The sequence below is a fragment of the Meleagris gallopavo genome, chromosome 10, assembly GCF_000146605.3.
Source record: "Meleagris gallopavo isolate NT-WF06-2002-E0010 breed Aviagen turkey brand Nicholas breeding stock chromosome 10, Turkey_5.1, whole genome shotgun sequence".
NCBI lineage: Eukaryota > Metazoa > Chordata > Aves > Galliformes > Phasianidae > Meleagris > Meleagris gallopavo.
Genome location: NC_015020.2, coordinates 23482394 through 23501445, shown reverse-complemented (window position 1 = coordinate 23501445; position 19052 = coordinate 23482394). Strand labels below are relative to the sequence as shown.

Sequence of the window (19052 nt, the reverse complement as noted above, 5' to 3'; positions counted from 1 at the left end):
TGTTTTCAGACTAAAAACTAGACAGGAGCTTTTTGTGACAAAGTCAAATGACCTTTTGCATTTCCATGAGTAACAGGGTATTTCTTCAAGTACAGGTTAATCTGATGCTTTCAGAACCCACAACAAATTGAACTTATGCTGTGGAATGAACTGGAGCAGCGTCTGAATGAATCTGACGGCTTCATGCAAATCATGATTAATTTTGAGTCCTCAGAGTATCCATAAGATGTGCATGTATTCAGTAGCTGATAATCTCTAATTTCAAAACATCAGTGTTTCTTGTTTCTTTTTTGGAAAGAAGCAATCTATTTATTCTCCGTTCTGACCCACCCACTTTCTCCCTAGCGTCGGAGACGGATTACACACATTTCTTCTGGTCTAGATTTACAATTTCAAATGTCTGTCTCTGTGACACCATTACCAGCAGCTCTTAGCTTTTTGTTGGCTTTTTGACATTCCTGCAACCTTTTTTTCTTGCTGCTTTTAAGGAATTCGTTTTCACAAGACATCTGCAGGCAAGCCTTTTCTGGATCTTCTAATCCTGTTGGTTTTAATAAAGGCCTCTTGTTTCAAGAGAAGAGGATTTTACAGAAACTATTCCAAATATCTGAAATGACTACTGCATGAAGATGCTTGCCTTTAAAACAGGGGATCTTGATTGAATGCCTTTGCCTCATGTCCTTGGATGTTATTGGCCTGGTTTCATAGCTCAAGGAGGTCAGTCTGTCTGTGTTCCTTCACCTGACAGATTTCTCTTTTTCCTCTGCAGCTCATTTCTTGCCCAATGATTATGATTTCACTGTCCCGTTTCAAACAATCTTAGATCCAAGGCATGCTCACTTCACTGGTGAACAACCAGTAGAATTTCGCATTTTTACTCCAGGTTTCTGGGTTGTTCCTGCTGGACTGTAACTGATTTCTCCATCTCACAGCCGTGCATCTCATGACGTACATGGATGCTTCCAGGGTTGGAGAGTGCCTGTTTGTCTCCAGTAATGGTTGTTTTTCCTAATTGGTAGAAGTAATCCAGGACACTCACAAAGATATATTTAAATGACAATTTTTTGGGGCAGATGTTTAAATTGTCTCTCATGGAAGCTTATTCCAAAGGGATATTGCATTATTTCCTGGATCTGGAGTGTGGAGCTCTCAGTTGTCTTAGCTATAAATATGTCTTTGACACTTCAGCTCATTACCCATTAGGAGAAGCAAGGAAGATTACTGCTCAAAGCAGAACTTCTCACTTGCTGTTAAATAACTGTCCTTTCTGCTCAGAGACATCCTTTGCCATTGTTGCAGTGAGATTTTAAGAAAATGTATTTTGAAGTATGTAAAAGACAAAGGCTAGGTTTAACTTTCTTGTTATATGGCAGTAATAAGGAAGATTATACAGGAGCAATTCATTACTCTTTGCCTTTCAAGCACTTAAAAGAAAAAAAACAGAGCTGAAAATATTTCTTTGGGAGATACTGAAATACCTCATTAGATCTTTCTTTTTATTGGCTATTGAAGTGATAATTCTGTAACAGGAAAGAAAGCAAGGGTAAATTCTGCTTTGATTTATAAAAATGTGTTAATTTGAGCTGAATAGATTTTTTTTTTTCTGATGTTAATTTTTGTCATCTGTGACTATCGTTTTGTAATACATAGTTTCTAGTTTTATTTTAGAGGAAAAGTACTTCTTATGGGGACTTTGCTAGATCTCTGCAGTGTGGCAGGGATTTTTGGCGAATTAAGTATCTGAATTTCGAATAACCTGCAATTTAAGTAATTGTCCTCATTAAGTGGAATAGTCTTCACTGTCTGCTGAACAGTTCTATGGATGCATGTAGAGCTAAGTTTGGAGAATGAGAAGAAAATAATACATGTTTGTAACTTTTATTTTAAACTTTATTTCAGTGCAATAGCAGGTTTGTACTGAAGAGTAGTGAAAATGGCCAGAACAGCTTCAAATTAGCTTTTTCAGTTGTTCCACAGCATAGAAATGGCAAGCTTTTGTAAATACTGGAAACTACAGAACAGGTAACTCCCCATAGTGTGTTGATAAAGCACTAATGAATTTGCACTACCGAAACAAGAGTTCTGTATCGTGGACTGCTTATGTTCCTAATTGGAAGGTAGTATCTTCAGGAAGACTACCTGAACTACAGTTCAGGCTGGAGCCTTAGTCCTTACATGCATGTTGTTGTTGTTACTGTTATTGTTTCAATATTAAGCTGTTTACCTTTCTGAAAATTTGGCCTCAGAACGTAGGTAGGTGATCTTAGCATTTTATTTTTTTTAGATTTCTACCAGTTGCTCCTGCTTAACACAAGTCCTGAAAGGTTTCTGGTTTATCTTCCTAGTCAAAACATTTCCAGTAATAGAAGTGTCATTTGAATAACCTGAAAATTAGCAGGAACGAGAATGAATGGCAGTGTACACCTTCTTAAGAAACTGAATAGATATTCTGAACTTATCTCTTGAATGTTCAGAATTAGAGGTTGAATCTGGTGAAAAAACTTGTAAAGCTTTCCCCGTTATGAGAAATGCTCTTTTCTTTAAGTCTTTTCTGTGGCTTTGTCAGCTTGTATCTCATAAATGCAGCCCAAGCATGCACGTGAAGCAGATTTTGGCAGGAATGTGCTGTTATGACTTGGCTGAAAAGGATAGATTCAGCAAAACAGGTCGTCTTCATAAAATGGATGCTGCTTGTAGAGAAAGCTTCCTCCTTGGAAAGGGTTCCAGCTTATCTGTCTCTGGATTGTTCTATCTGCTGGTTTTATAGAGCTCGTGTTATTGGTTTTGTTTCTGTCTTTCTGCTAATGCATTTCCTTCACCTTCCTGTGTTCAACTCAGTCTTTGGGTTTTCCAGAGTTCTCTCAGCTTACTCTGTTTAACTGTTCCTAATACTTTTCTGTTACCTGATAATCATACATAAAGAACAGGAACATAAAACCTGCGTGTGGAAAAGCATGGTTTTGACAACTTGAATCTTACTCACTTGATCACACCTTCACCTTTTTCTACGCTACAAATGTGTGCAACTCCTGTATGCCTACCTCTCGTTCAAGTGATGAATCTAAAGAAGAGCCAGAGAGGGGTCTTTGGTTATGTAGCACCTCTTCTTTTTAACTCTATTCTATTTTTTGAGGGAATATGCTTAAACATATTAAAGTGTGATAAAAATATTATTAATGGAACAAACACAAGAAAAAATCGACAGCTTCTTTCAGTAAAGGCAAAAATCTACATTCAGATTGCACCTTTGCCCAGTTCATTTTGTTAACAGAATCTCATCTTTTTGTCACCTGCACTTTTACTGTCTTTAACTTTTTAGAATTTTGGTGACGCTCAATTTTCACCCTATCATGGAAGAGGACGACAGGAGTATAGTTGACAAATATGTACAGATGTTAATGATAGTGATTCTTGTCCTTTTTTCTCAAAACTCTTTAATGTTTTCACCTGTACTGCCACTGCTATTGCAGTGCAGTCTGTGTCAATAAAAAGAAATGAGAGAGGCAGAGGTCTATATATTTTTATATAGTTTTAGTTCCTTTGTTTAAAAAAAAAAAGGCACATTTAATATCATTTTTTTAATCTTCTTTATTGATTTGTGTTTATTAAAAACCTATTTCACATTGAATTTGAATACAAATGAAGATCTAGCTTTTCTAAGATGTTACAACAAATCTCTGAAAGCTAATTGTTTCCTATGAAATTCTATTTCTGACACAGGTACAAGGAAACATTACTTAAAAGAAGTATATTATTTCTATTCAATAGCATGTAATAGCATGTAGTGGGAAATATATAATTTTTTTGTATGTTTTAAATGAAAGACTTATTAAGTAAATGAGGTTTTTTTTTGTGTGTGCGTGTGTGTGTGTGTGTGTATGTGTGGAAGATTCCATAGTTAAAGATGTTAACCAGCAATTTCTTGCTTCTATAGCACAACATAGTTCAGAGCTGAGATTAGAGAAACCCTGTAGAGTGGCTAATACTCGAGGGCATCCCCAGCTAGAAAAGTATGTGAATTTAGGCATGGGAGGAAGGAAGGATCTGCTTTAAATTTAGTGTAGGGTCACTGAATCTTAATGATAGATTAAACAAGGGAGGTGGAATAATGAATAGGGGTATGCAATGTGTAGCACTAATACCAGAAGTCCATGGTTTTCACTGGTTATTTAATGTCTTTTCCCATATGTTTCTGAATAGAGCAGGTTATGGCAGGGATGAGCTAAGGAATAGCTTTGTTAGTGAATTGCTAAATAGGCTGCATTCTCTTTTAAAAATTGTATATGTATATAGGAGAGGTGCTTTAATTGGGAGCTTTATCTGCATATATCTTAAACGTAGCAATGTTAGTAGCTACCTTTCTAACTTGTGTGTAGAGTGAATTTCTTAAAAATACACTGTACATTGTCTGCATAATTTTATTTTCCATTGTGAAACTAACAGCCACTACTTGGTTAATGCAGAGGTGAATTTCAGATTATTTGTAGATACTATTGATATGAAGAAAAGCTCAGTAAGAGGTGATGATTTGGTAGATGTGAAAATGAGATAGAGGAAATACCAAGCAATTTTTTAAAATAAGACTAACAGATCAGTAAGCCTTGTTTTATAATTAGTTGAACGTGATCTTAAAGCAATATTAATATAATATCTATGGAAACTTGACCACATTAAGAAAAAGTATTAAATTTTTATACTTACAGTGATTGAGAAAGATACCATGGTACACTTTAGTGTTGAGTTCTTACTGAGTTCTCACAACAACTAAGTACCACTAATCTAGGTGAACCTATCAAGTCAACTATTGAGTTATTAATGGGTTTCTGTGTAACTCATGTTTTCTTTTATGTAGTGAAAGATACCAGCAGGTCTCAGAGAAAACATGCTCTCCATATCATTTCTCCTTTGGGTTACAAATGGATTTGTAAGCTGAACTGGAGGGAGCAGTAAAGTCAAACTAGTCGCTTTGTCCTATCATTCCATCTGTACAGTATTGGTGACGTTAGTAATAATGTGTGAGACCACTCAGATCTTTGGCTCATGTTCCTTTTTAGGTGCACCTTGTTGGTGGGTACTGGAAGTGAAGGACTGCAGAAAGAGCCTGCCCGTCTCTTAAGCAGCAGTCTTGCTGTGGTGTTTAAGTGCAAAAGTAAGGAGAAGAAAGACATAAAGAAGTCAGAGAAGTACTGGATTTCTCTGCATCATAGTACTACACAACTCTGTACAGCAGTGGTACTTGTGCTTCACAAGATTTATAGATTTTATATTGTTTAGTAACAGTAAAATTTACTCTCATATAAAATACTCTCATAGAGTATTTTATCAGAGTTGCATAGAAATGAGACAAAATACGCTTGACAAAATAGCGATTTTATTATCCGCTTCTTAAGCTAAAACTGTTAGGCTTACCACTTAAAATAATGATCATCGCTGAAGCACATGAGTCTTAGGCATTTTCTGTTTCCTTAAAAGAAATTTGTAAAAGGGAAAGATTTTTTTCAGTATGAATGCAACTAGTGTTATTCATGTAATGCAGTAAAGCCTGAGCGTCTAACTTCCATTCTCCTTAAGTGGCCTTAAAATGGCCACTTATTTTACCAATTATTGATATGACTGATTACTTTTGAAACCCATGAAAACGCACAAACAGGGAAGTGATGAAAGAGCAAGATATGTATTTATCATGCTTTGGCTGTCACAAGCCAGTTTCTTTTGAAATGAAGGTGAGGATATTTGTCATCAAATAAATTCATCTAAATTCATCTTCTGTTCAGAGCATGACAGCCGTGAAAACATAACGTCTACTTTCCACTGCAAGAAACACATCCACTCTCTCACGTCTAGTGATAATTCCTGCCCTACAAATAATCTTTAGGGTCCTTATGAATGGGGACCTGAATATATAAAATATCTGTTTACTATGCTATAGATCAATAAGATAATTATTTCCTTATGGAAAAATGGAAACAACACAGCCAGGATAAGAGATAAAGGAAAATATAATACACACTTTTGCTGAAGAGTTCACACAATAATTCCTGACAAAGGAAGTGAAAGAGATTGAAAGACGAGCTGCAAAATAGTACTTATTTGCACTGTAGTCTGAATATATGCACATTTGATGTGGACAAGCTGGGATCAAATTGATGTAATGTGCACTTTTTTTTTTTTTTTACTTCCTAACCTTTGTATTTTACCATTATCTGGTAATGGCTGTGGCTTCTGTCCCTGGTACTTCCCAGAGATGTTGGTATGCACAGAAAGTACATTTATTAGTTTAAATATTGTTTTCATACAAATTTTAAAAAGCTTGAATTACAGATTTTACTCTTGGTCATGTCCTTAACTTCATGATCAGTGTTAAGACATATTTTTCTCAAAGTTACTGATTTAATCACTGAGGTAATCTATTAGGATTACATATTGTCTTCTTGGTATGCAATCCATGTATGCAATTATTTGTCCCTTGACTCCCCATGATCTCTTTCATCAGGTTAGCCCAGGTGCAAACTGTTACCCTACTGCAATCTGTTGTAATTAGTGGACCAGCTGTTTCAACTAGTGGCTTTCATTTGACTTTCTTTTTAACCTGGTCTTCTAGTCAGTCTTTCACAGCTCCTTCCTAATGATATCCTCATTCAGTTTGTGTATTTTTATTTGACATTTGGTACAGCAAGGTTCTCTGTTTTCAAATCTGTTACAGCAGTGTATACTGCTACAGTAGAGTCCAAAAGATAACCCATGTATCATTCCTATCATGCTTCATAAAGCAATCTGAAATCTACTGAAAAGTGGTAACTAAAAGTGATGTTTTTTAGAGTAAAACAAATGTCTATCCTGGCAAGTGTGAGTTTTACTTAAGTATGGACCTCCACGGTTTGTCTCAATGTTTTTCAAGATATCTTAAGATGTTTATTTTGAATAGGAATAAAATACCTGATATTTTGCTATTTATCAATATCTTAGGACATTAAAGCAGATGCAGTTGGGATTGTAGCATTTACAATTTGTTTTGGAAACTTTCCTGTGGCAAGTGAGTACTCTTCCTTAGTGGAACAGTATTAAAAACTGTATTTGCTCTTTATTTTATTGTTTGTTTTGGGTGCTTTCTCAAAGAGTGGTTGCCTCTTGTAGTGATCTGATAAAAGATGACTTAATATCACTTGCCTGTTGTCTCTTATAGTGTGCATAAAGGTCAGTTAGAAGTACCCACTGAGCAATACTGTTTCATTCAAATTACTAGTGAGTATTTTTTTTCTCAAATAACCTTTTCTACTGAATGGAACAACAAACTGGGACTTCAGAATGTGTCTCCTTCATGTCAACGCACTGTAGTTAAGCAAAACAAACAAAAATAGAACAACCCCAAAACTTCAGGTATTGCCATCAGTTTCATTTTGTTAGCAGAAGTCTTTAAGGCATTTTCCAATCAATTCATAAAATTGTTTTGTCAGTAAGTCTTTGTTGTTTGCTCTCTTTTAACCCTAATCACATCTTCCTTTCAATCTCTAATGTCAGAGCTAGCTCAAACTCTAATTCTTTCGTACCCTTTTTCAACCTCGTGCATGTGCTGCTAAAAGGATTTGTTGATGTTGTTGCTTTTTTAATACTCATGTCTTTTGCCTCCATTTCTCAAGAACGTGTTTTTCCTTCTTCTGTAGAAATGTTTCTTCTTTTAACCTTCTATTAAAAAAAAATCAAAGGGTTGTGTGTTTTTAAATTCAGAGGGGATTATCACAATTAGGTCTCCTAGGCACTACAAGTAATGAATAATAATAATTATGTAGGCTGAAGCTTTGTAGTGCTGGCCATATAGTTGTGATCAGTAACTTCTGCGTCAAGTTCAGAAGACTGTAACTTGCATTTACCTTAATGCCTTTGGAATAGGACATCTAGTTTTAGGTATTTAAGGACAGAGATCAGCAAAAAGGTATTTTACTTCACAGAATGAAAATGTGCATATATTCTGGCAAAAGGCTGTGGCACTGAGAAATAAAACAACATTTTTGATACAGTGAAGTGCCTGCGTATGGAATTTGAGTTTCTCTATATGTAGGCATGCCTGCAGTATACTGTCACAAATCTCACTATGCATGACTCAATTATTCTCCTCAGAATTTAGCAAGCTTTTTTCTTTTTTTTTTTAATAACATCTCTAAAATTGTTTCACCATATCATACATACCAAACATATTTGATGTTGAGTGAAAGTTTAATGTCTGATATTCACTCTCAGTAGATGTTACAGGGAGGAGATGGTGTGAGCAAGATTCATTCAACATCTGCTACTTGCTGCAGCTGAGGAAGAGGGCAGATCCAAAGAAGTGGCAAAAAAAAAGTAGTGTCTGAGCTTGCAGAGCTCAGATTAAGTGGTGAAGAATGCCTTAAGCATAAAAAAAATTACTGAAGTAAGTGTTGTGGTTCTCAAATACAGCTCAGTGATGATCTAAAGGAAGCAGGTAATCTCTCTCTTAAAGTGTCTACCAGCTGTAGATAGGCTGTTGCCAAGTAGCTTAGAGAGTGGAAAAAAAAAAAACACAAACAACTGTTTATTTTTGGAGATTAGAACATTTAAAATTTGCTGTTAATACTTTATGTTAGTACATAGCCCTCAAGAATTTGCACCGCTAAAGTGGAATTAGCAGTTTATGTTCAATTTCCCTCATTTAATTATTCAGCTTCCATTCTTTGTTGCATTCAAGCCATGCTGACGTCACTCTGATAGATGTGAATCCAGGGGAATGAATCTGTAGGTGCTTACTTAGATAGAGAACACACACCTTTCTAACACTTCTGGGAAGTCTGTCCTTCTATCTAGTGCTTTATATCCCTAGATGAGATATTTTTTACTAGAACATTATGGTGAATCATCTCTCTCTTAAATTTGTTGTCTGCTTACAGATTTTTCTCTTGAAAATTTTCCTGCCTTTTCCAGTGTAAGATATGTAATAGCAAAGTAATGTGTTAACTTTGCATTTGCTTACTCAGCCATTTAGTCTTCACAGTCTTTCATAATTCAAACTAAAAATAGGGTGGGTTACTTATTTTAAATTGCTGATCTCCTCCTTATATATATGAAGTTCTCATACCACATTCCCAACAATCAATTTATGGTAAAATTTATGTACATTAATCTCTTTTCTAGATACTGAAATTAAAGCTCTAGAAACATTAAAAAAAAAAAGTATTCAGTAGTTTTTGCTTAGTGTTTGATGTAACTTAATTGTCTTTATTTGAACTCTTATCAGCAAAATGTCACAAGCATCACATGTTTTTTTCCAGACCTAAGTTAATTTGAAGGGTTATGTAATGAATTCCACAAACCTTGTAATGAAGATGTTGACACAATATTTGCTGAGTACTACAGTACAGCACAACCCATTTTCAGCAGTAGTTTAAACTGGATTTACGTTGTTTTGAATGCCGTTCAATAAACTCTGGAGTGAAATTTGGCTTTCCTATACATAAATGTGTTTAGTTATAGCACATGAAAAGCTAGCAGAAAATTTTTTAATGATTTTGTTATAACTTGCTGATGAGTTGTACTTTGTATGTGACTCATATACAGAGGACATTCAGGTCCTCTTAACATCTTTTTAGGAAGGTTTGAAATTGTACATTGTTTTAAATTTGCAAATTAAACAATCCTAATTAGAGGAAAATGAGTACTCTATTCAGTAACTGTGGAAGTCTTGGGGCTCTTATTTGTTTCAATTCTACTTGCCACGATAGAATAAGCAAATAATGTATTTCAGACATTGAATTAAAATCAGTTATGTTTGAATTTAAGCTGCATTTTTCTCCTGCAATAAACAAAAGTGGCTTCAAAGCTATAATGTCCTGAGGAAAACTTTAATAGTACAGAATATAATCTTATCAGAGGTATTAAAAAGCAAAAATAATAATTTAAAGGAAGAGCTGTGTAATTAAAAAAAAAAAGAAAGAATTAGAGATTATGTTGCAGTGTAACTCAGAAAAGTGTTGCTTTAGGACTGGCTGGCAGACTTGGGCTGAAGACGACATCTTCTGCATTTGCTATAGACTTTAAAATATTTAGATTACAAGTAGATATGTTTTTCCTTTACATCGCAACAGAGTGAATTGAGCAAATGTAAATAGTTATTTCAGTACAGTGAATCTTCCATGGAGAGTGTAAGTGCTGTGCAATTCTTGAGAAGCAGACACCGTTTTAAAAATAGCCTGCTTGGGACATCTTAATTCCCTAAATGAAAGTGTTGTGTGATTTAAACCTCACCCATCTGTTAAGAGACTGATGATCATTTATGTTTCTGATCGACTGCTGAAAACATGTAAAGTTTTCTCTGCCATGAGAACTTAAAAATATCAATCACTTACTTTTTTTCTCTCGTAACTTCTGTTTCTGTCCTGCTTCTTGACCACTCCTGTGAAGCACACTTGGACAATAGCTTGTGGCAGAGAAATTCATCTCTAGTCTTACACCTTTGTATATCTAATAGTTTCTTGGCAGTGCACAGCTAACGGAAATCACCTTTTTATCTGACCCATCTGCTCAGAGCTATTGATAACATCAATATCCTTTCAGATTCACTGCTTTATCCCCTTCTGTACTTCTATGTGTGTCGGCACTTCCCATGAGCTGCTGCCCACTGTCTATTAGTAAAACTTTGGCTGAGGCTTTCCTCTGTAGTTTTGACGATTATCACTTCAGCTGTATTTGCTTCCTTTCTTTCTGTCTTTCTTCAGCAAAATGCTTTTGCTTACTCTGTATTTCTGCCTGGCACTGCCCTGTCCATAACATTATTGTGCCCTGAAAATTGTGCTTGCTTGTCGTGACTAATTCTCAGTTACAATGTCAAAGTCAAGATTCTGGCTTTGCCATCAGTCCCCATGCAACCTTGCTCTGTCTGCGTCTGATCTCATTTCTCTGTGTCCCCCAACTCACATTCCACATTCCTCACAGTCCTCTGACTTTATTGCTCCTTTTGTCTGCCTTTCATGCACTCATTTTTGCACTGTCTTTCATGCTGCCTATGTGCCTGGAACAGTCTTTAGCATCTCAGCCAATTTACAGCTTTGCATAAATTATATTTAATAATAAGACTAACAAAAGTTCATTATCTACATTATTTCAATTAAGTTTGTACCTGCGTAAGCAGAAAACAGCCTGAGGGAAGCTACTGTTGAACTTTGTTGTGATTCTTTGTTGTGATTTGTTTTGATTCAAAGATACAGATTCAGGCTGCTTTGATTCAGCATAATATTTTAATTAAAAAAAAAAAAGAAAATCTGTCTGTTAGATTTCTTGGCAGTAAATTTTAGATTTTTCCAGCTCAGAATTATGAAAGTAGTTCTTATTCCTGGTGGCACCACCAGAATTTTGGCATCATCATCTCATTACCTGGTATGGAATTCTTGTCCTGTGGTTACATTTTACTTCATTTTATTCTTACTAATGTAGATGTGGAAGGACTCTGAATGTTGTGGTAATTCTGTCTCTACAGAGGCTATCTTCTCTGCTTAACTCCAGTTTTAAAACAATGTTCTCATCTACAGAAACAGCGAAAGATAAGAAAGTAAGACTGCCTTTATCTGGCAATTTTTGGCTGCCTTAATATTTAGGTTTATAGAACTAGTTTTTAGTATGTTAACTTTGTCCTAGCACCAGAGAAAATGAGTGAAGGTAAAATTTCATGTGCTTCTCCATCATCTGGTACAGCTGCAAGGCAAGGGCATTCCATTCTGCAGCAATTACACAGACTTTTCCAAGTTAAAATGCATCCAAATTTATTTATTGTTTAAATGGTTGTATTGATACTGTTCACAGCTGAATGGAGGAACCAAGTCAATGTGCCTCTAATTTGTTTTTCATTGATTTGGAATATTCTGGAGATTATAATCTGAAGAGTGGCTGCCGTAGCAATATGCCAGTCTCCATGGTATCTCCACATTATGTAAAGAAATTCTGGGCTACACAAAGACAATGCTGCCAATTAGTATTTCTAGCTGATCAAAGGTGGGGGACCAAAAAGTTTGCCAATAAATGTAGCTCAGTGGAAGGCACTGGAAGTTAGTTAGCTTTACATACAGGAGAACTTTAAATAGAAATTTAACAGATGCTAAATGCAAACTGAATGTTTTTCAGTTGTGTGAAGAGCATTGCCATAGGGTTTTGTTTTGCTGATTTACTGAAAAAGTGATTTATGGTTCTGCTTAGAATGAATCATGAGAGCATTTTCCTCCTTACATAATATTTAAACTGAAACAACTAATGAAGAGTGTTTCTGTAATTAATCAATAAATATTCCTACTCTCTAAATCTTCTCCACTCTGCTTTCTTGATGCTATTTTAGTTATCAAATAAACCTAAAATGAAATCGTTATTTTAAAGCAAACCTATTTTATCTGAAATAATTGCCTGTGGCTGGTTGTTTCAAAGAGGGCTACTTTGGCATGAATTCAGAATCCAGTTGTGATCTTAACTCGAGCAGTTTGTTTAACCAAACATTACTCTGATCAGTTTTACATGGTCCCCTACCCGGCCAGGCCTGCCTAGAACAACTCGTTTATTCTGCGACGAGTTGCTCAACAGATGTCATTCTGGTAGAATAATGCAGCAGAATAGTTGTGCGTTGGCTAAAATTACTTCAACTTTGATCACTTTTGTTCAGCACATCAGTCTGGCATTGTGCTTTATACCAACATAACACTTTACCCCGAGCATGCCTTTCAAGCTTAGAATAGCAGAGGAATGTTATTGAATTCAGTGCAGTTACAGATGAGTTAATGAAAGAAGGGAAATACTGTTTTTTTCATAATGCCTTTCTGTTGTGATTTGGAATTAAAATGGAATTTGAAGAATGTGACTTCTGAGTTATTTATTTTTACTTCTGAAAGCTTTTTGAAAGCAATATAATGTAGTGCTCCTGCTCCCATTTCTGTGAATAAATTTCACTTGTTATTTTGAAAGAACTCTTTTTAGAATTTAATAATGGGAAAATAAAATTAATGAGACTTTTTTGATGTGTAATTGGGGAGCAGTTATCTCAGAGACAGTTTATCCTGAAAAAGAATCAAAAAAAGCAAGAACCATATTCTGCTGATCACAGCTCAGTATTGTTACATTTTGATGGGATGTTGTGGGGTCAGTACTGAGTAATGACATCTCTTTACCTTAATACCACTGCAGAACAAATGCTGCACAGCAGGCTGGCTTCTTGTTAAGAAGCAGTGAAGAAAGGCTGTTTGTTTTGAACAGTAGGAATGAGATCATATACCAAGTTCCATAGAATCTTGTCCTCTGTAGTTCCATTTTTCACAAGTGCATGTGTGTATGCATACACATATACACACAAATATACCGTGTGCATTTATGGTCAAAATTGATGACATCAAAATTGATTTAAATAAATGTTTTAAATAATTAAACTATATTTGTATTTTTTAAAAGTATGATGTGCTTACATTTGAGATGGCACTAATACCAAGTACTCTCTAATCACTAATAAGTGCTTTAATATTCTCTATCTAAAACAAAATAATGTTATTTTAGTTTTTATTTAAAATAGAGTTCTAAAATTTTTGATTGAAACATCCTTACCAGATCAGATTCTGAAGCATCCTGAGAATTTGGAGATAAGTGGAAACTCCAAAACAAATACGTGCTAGGATACTGAGATATCCAAATAAAGCACCCTCCATGGCCATTTTCTATCCTTTAGTGAGATGTAGAACTATAGTGATGGAAGTAATTTAACTTGCTGCTAGATAATAGAATGAAGCCCTTTTTCCCAGTCATCAGTGCAGAATAGTATTGAAAACATTCAGTTAAGTAGCCCAGTTAACACTGATAGCTCACGTTCTCATGCCAGTGTATTAAATCTATCCAGAAATATGAAGCAGTTTTTCACTGCTTCACCCCATACTAAGGGGCAATTTATTAGCATAGGAAAAAGTCATGAGAATAATATCAGTAATTGTATGGAGGATCTGAGAATTGGTGATTCAGTGCCTGGCTGGGCGTAGCACTGTACTTTGAGTCTTCGTTCTGTTTATGCCTTGAACTTTCTCACCAGCATTTCTTTGTTGGCAAACCATTGCAGCAGTGCCATGAAGAGTCTGCTGAAGAATACTGTCCAAGTCAACATCTGTGACAGCAAATGTATGCTCCCTCTTAGCTTATTTACAGTGATTAGAACAGTTATTTTACTGCTTGATGTCTGCACATGTGTCTTCCATCCGTTTGTTAGCATGCTTGAACTATATACCAAAAAGAAGAGTGCATGTGGCATTTTCCTCTAAAGATAAAGCAGAGAAAAAGAGATTTGTTGCTATTTCATTATGGACATGTATTTTTAGATGAATCTTCTGCCAGATGTTGTGTATAAATTCTGTGTTAAAAATAAATGCCAATTTTAAAGTGAACTTAAAGACGGCATATGGTTATATTTCTGTATTGTGTTATTGTGTATTCTGTAGTCAACTTTAATGGCAAGTAACTGATTAAGGAGTTAGGGGCAAAGTATGTAAAATAGTTATTCAGTAGATTGCCTTATTTTATGGCATCATCTCTTTAAGAACAGTGAGTTAGGATCACCCTTATTTCATTATGTGAATGAGAGACTTAAATATATGTATCACGGTAGTATTTTTCATTTTCATCGAGTGGAGACCAGGACACAACTTCTGACTTCCTGAGCGATTCTATCTAGTGAAAAATTACATAAAATGTTAGTAACATTTATCAAACCTCGCTTTTTGAAATTGTTTTTTGGCCTGTTAAATCCATGGTTGAGGTCTTTACTTGGAACTGCAAATAGATCTGTGTAACTGGATGAAGGCCATGTAATCGTATGTTGCAGCTGTATGGAAAACAAAGCAAAACCCAGCACTGGTCACTGTAAGCCTTCCATTGCTCTCAGTTCTGGTCTGGTGGGGCAGCATTCACAGGTGCTTGTTGCTGCTGCAATCTTTATGTTCTGATATAAGATACTATCCACGATTTGAGCTACCTCAATTACAAAAATTATTTTTTTCCCCTATAAGTAGTCACCACAAAGTCTCTAATGAAACATGATTTTTTTTTTTAATGCGTTAACGTTTTTGAGGAGTTTTATAGTTCTTGTATTTTTCATTTCTTCCTCTATTTGAAATCTTCAATACTTTCTCCATTTTCTTCCTCCCTTCCTCTTTTCCTTCCTTTCATCCTTCCACCCTCTCTCTCTCCTTACTGATAACCATTGTATAAGATCATTAATTGCAGCACATTATACTTTAATAGCTTGATAAAAGTATTTATGTAAAAGTGAGTTTACATGACTTTTGTTAATAAATATTTAAAATGTGTTGTTATTCTTGAAATGTGATTATTAATTTGTATTTTCACTTTTAATACTATCACTTTTACTTTTAGATCTCATTTAATAAACTTATGCAAAAATAGTTGTATTTCTTTCTGTTCAAATTGAGGTGTGAATACAAAAATTTCAGGAGAAAACAGAATACACTAATGAACTCTAACTACTTTTATTATTACTTTCTCTGTCCCTTCAGCACTTTTTACTGTGAGGAATTTATATTATGAATTGTGTAGCAGGTTTATCTTGCTTCATTAATAACATGTTCCTAGTGATATACTAAGATGTTTTTCTTTAATGTGATTTGTTCAAATGCTTTCAGTAGCACTGCACTTGAGCTCTATTTACAATAGGTAGTTGGGAAAAACTCAGAAAGCCTGAAATTGTGAAAATGATGCAGCTTGCTTGTATGCTTTTGATTGCAAGTTCTGATTTTCTTTCCCAGGTAAAACGGAATGTGTACGACCTAACCAGTATCCCTGTCCGTCACCAGCAGTGGGAGGGCTGGCCTCCTTCTGCCACAGACGACTCAGTAAGTAGCTTTGGGTCTCATTTTGTTTCTTCCTACAAATAGCCATTTTTGCTTGAGTGATTCTCATCAAAATCCAATTGTTTTTATTGACCCATATGCAGTAGCTTGTTATTTGTTATACATACTTCAGATTTTTATCTGAATATTTATCTAGATATATTATATCTGAAGTATTATGGAAAGATTCCCTTTTCCATGAGATTAATGTTCATCATCATTAACGTTCATTGTATGCTTTGGACTAGAAGGAATCGATGATCTTAGGCTAAAGAAAAATTGCACGTAATTGCAGTGTTTGAACTTAAGGAAAAAATAAACTAACATTTTTACATGTATTCTGAGTAATCTGTATATTTTTCTCTGTTTTGTCCATTAATTTATGAATTCTTGCATCTAGTGTTAAGTAGGTAGGTTGAAGTTGGTGAAGACTATCTACTTTGGCTGTTGCAGAACCAGCAAGAATCTGTGCTTCTCAAGATTGCATTTCAAATTAGTAAATATTTTGTATGCAAAGATACTTCAATTTTCAAACCTATTTTGCGGGTTTTGGTATCACCATTATCTAGAAATGGAGGGTAATATTAGCTAAGGTCAATGTGTCTACTTACAGCATGCAACAAAGTAAGCAGGGAACTGCTTACAAATTCATGAAACTATGAGACTTTAATACAAAATTCAGTCAAATATTAGACTCCCTTCATTATGTGGTTGCCCCTACACTGGTATTTTACATCATGTCTTTCGTTTTTCTTCGATTTTTTTTCTGCTAGTATATTTCCTATTATCAGCCAGTGAGGTTTTCACCCTAATCTTAAAACAAAATCACCTAAACCACTGAAATAATTACCTAGTGATGTTCTGTGTAGATTTCAAGATAGTGGCCTGAGAAAAATATAGAAAAAAATATGTATTTTCTTTCTTTTATATTTAAACTAACAATTGAACCTACAGTGTTCAGTAGAGTGTTCTACAAAGTGAAGATGGAATTGGCCTTTGCTTTTTCTATATTAACATTATCTAAGTTACCATTATCCTCAGTGCATTACATTCTGCTTTCTTGTCCCTTTCTATTCCCCCTCTTGTAAAAGATGATTTGCTGTTTGTGATTGCTGCTTTTTTTTTTTTTGTCATTTGGTAAGAGATTTATGCAAATAATAATTAAAAAAAAAAGCAAAGATGGTCTGAATTTTAATATAAATTGGGAAAAAACCTGCGGCAATGTTTGCAGAAACAGTAGTTAAAGTTTCTGAGAGGTGAGTTAATCTCTATCCACGTATTCAAGGGCATATATGAGAGGATAGATATAAGATCTGAAATAACAGCATGGTGTCATGTGGTAATTACAGTCTTTGAAATTTGGATCCATTTTAACGTTTTATTAGTTTACATTAGCCCAGAAAAGAATTGGAAACTCAACCCTTCTAATCCGTTTTCCCACAGCAGCAAGGGGGAAAAACATACAGAACCTTTCTTTTGAGTAGGATATCTCTCATATGCAAAACGCATGAATCTGTTTTAAGTCTGTTTTTACAAGTGACATTGTTGCAGGTGAATTTTTCCCCTTTTCATCTTTAATGAAATTGGTGAATGTTGAGTCATCTGCTCCAAAGCAGGAGAGTCCTCAAAGCTCTCTGCTCAAGTCTGCTGCAGCTGAGACTCGTCAGCTGTGTAAACAGATTGGAATGTGTTACCAACAAAAATATAATTAATTTCTGTCTAAAATTAGAGGCCACGGCTTACTATTTATAAAGATTTAATGCTAGCAATGACTATCTGAACGTTTTTCCTTTGCAAATTAGAAATAGTAATAATTACTTTATTAATAAGTAATGATTTCTGTACTTCAGTGACAGATTTTTCTAAAACACTTTTTCCATCGTTTTTTGTTTGCTGTATTGTGTAGTACACAGTCGCAATTAAAGAGTTAAAGACTTGATTAAAATACTTTTTCATTTACTTTTTATGCCGCCTAAGAAATACTTTGTAATACCACAGGAGGTTTTTCAGTGCAGTTCTCGTTAACCTTTGGCTTAGCAAACAGGACAACTAAATAGACTTCACATAATTGGATTCCTGTATCATCTCGAGTCTCTCATGAACCTGACAGACTACAGTCTTCTGACATTACCAGGAAATTTACTGGAGTCAATAGTCATTTAAAACATTGTTGCTTCGTCTCCCCTCTGAGTTAAGATATGTTGTACTGCCTAATGAAATATGGGATACTGTATGAATTGTCAATAACTCTTTCCAATCACTTTTGCGCACGCTCACCCAGGGGATAGGTACCAAAATGTCCACAAGTAGGAGAATGTTTTCATGCTGTGACACTTTAATTGTGAGAAACAAGGCGTACGTAGTCCGTGGAAATCTCGTTTTGCCATTCAGCAAGGACACATTTTTAGCTTTCATCGTGTCTGAATAACTTTTAACACCATGAATTATATCTGTTCTGCTCATTAAAGGTCAAAGAATGTAAATTTATGAGGTTTAAATCATTCTTTTTTTTTTTTTAGCAAGTTTACTTAAGTAAAACTTTAATTAATATTAAAGATATAATTTATCTGCTTTGGGTACGTGTCATCAACCAATGCAGTGAAATCTTGAAAATTATCCTAGAAAACTAATTATAATTTGATTTATATAGGTTCATGATTTGTTCTGAATCTTTGTTTATTTAGGCTGTCATAACAACTTAAATGGCACTGAGCTTACAAAAATGAAAACCAAGCCAGAATAATTCACTAACACTTCTAAAACGCATTTCATTTTCTTCGTTATATTGCTTGAACTGTAAGTCCACTGGTAATTACTGCCATTGCTGAGTAGAATCAGCAACCTCTCACAAGTATGAATAAAAATGTGAGCTCCCTAGTAGGCAGTGGTTTAGTTGCAGTTTTTAAATTGAAGCATGACAATTTTATTTACTTAAGCAGAGATGACTTTTTTGGGTGCAGATGCATGCTTGATGTAAAAAGCTTTCCCCCGTGGGGTCACTTTTAAAAATCTTTTTTTGAATAGGATAAATTTTTTTCCCACATGCTTCTGCTGATTTGTTGGTAGCAGAGAAATAGCGGTACTGTGTGGGAAGGAGAGATGTTGCTTTTGTGCTGCCTTTGTTCTCTGCATTTAAGCTAAAACTTTATTTTTAATTACTTCATTGTTTCAAGTCATTTCAGTATAGTG

The 19052-nt window shown here is 34.9% G+C and overlaps 1 protein-coding gene across 1 annotated transcript in view; it reads left to right on the top strand.

The window, feature by feature from the left end:
* Positions 1-19052, top strand: part of LOC104912452 (FAS-associated factor 1-like) — a 53659-nt gene that overhangs the window by 14119 nt on the left and 20488 nt on the right. Inside the window, exon 2 of the mRNA XM_031554916.1 lies at positions 15780-15866. Coding sequence (XP_031410776.1) covers positions 15780-15866 — 87 coding nt within the window. The remainder of the gene's footprint in view (positions 1-15779; positions 15867-19052) is intronic.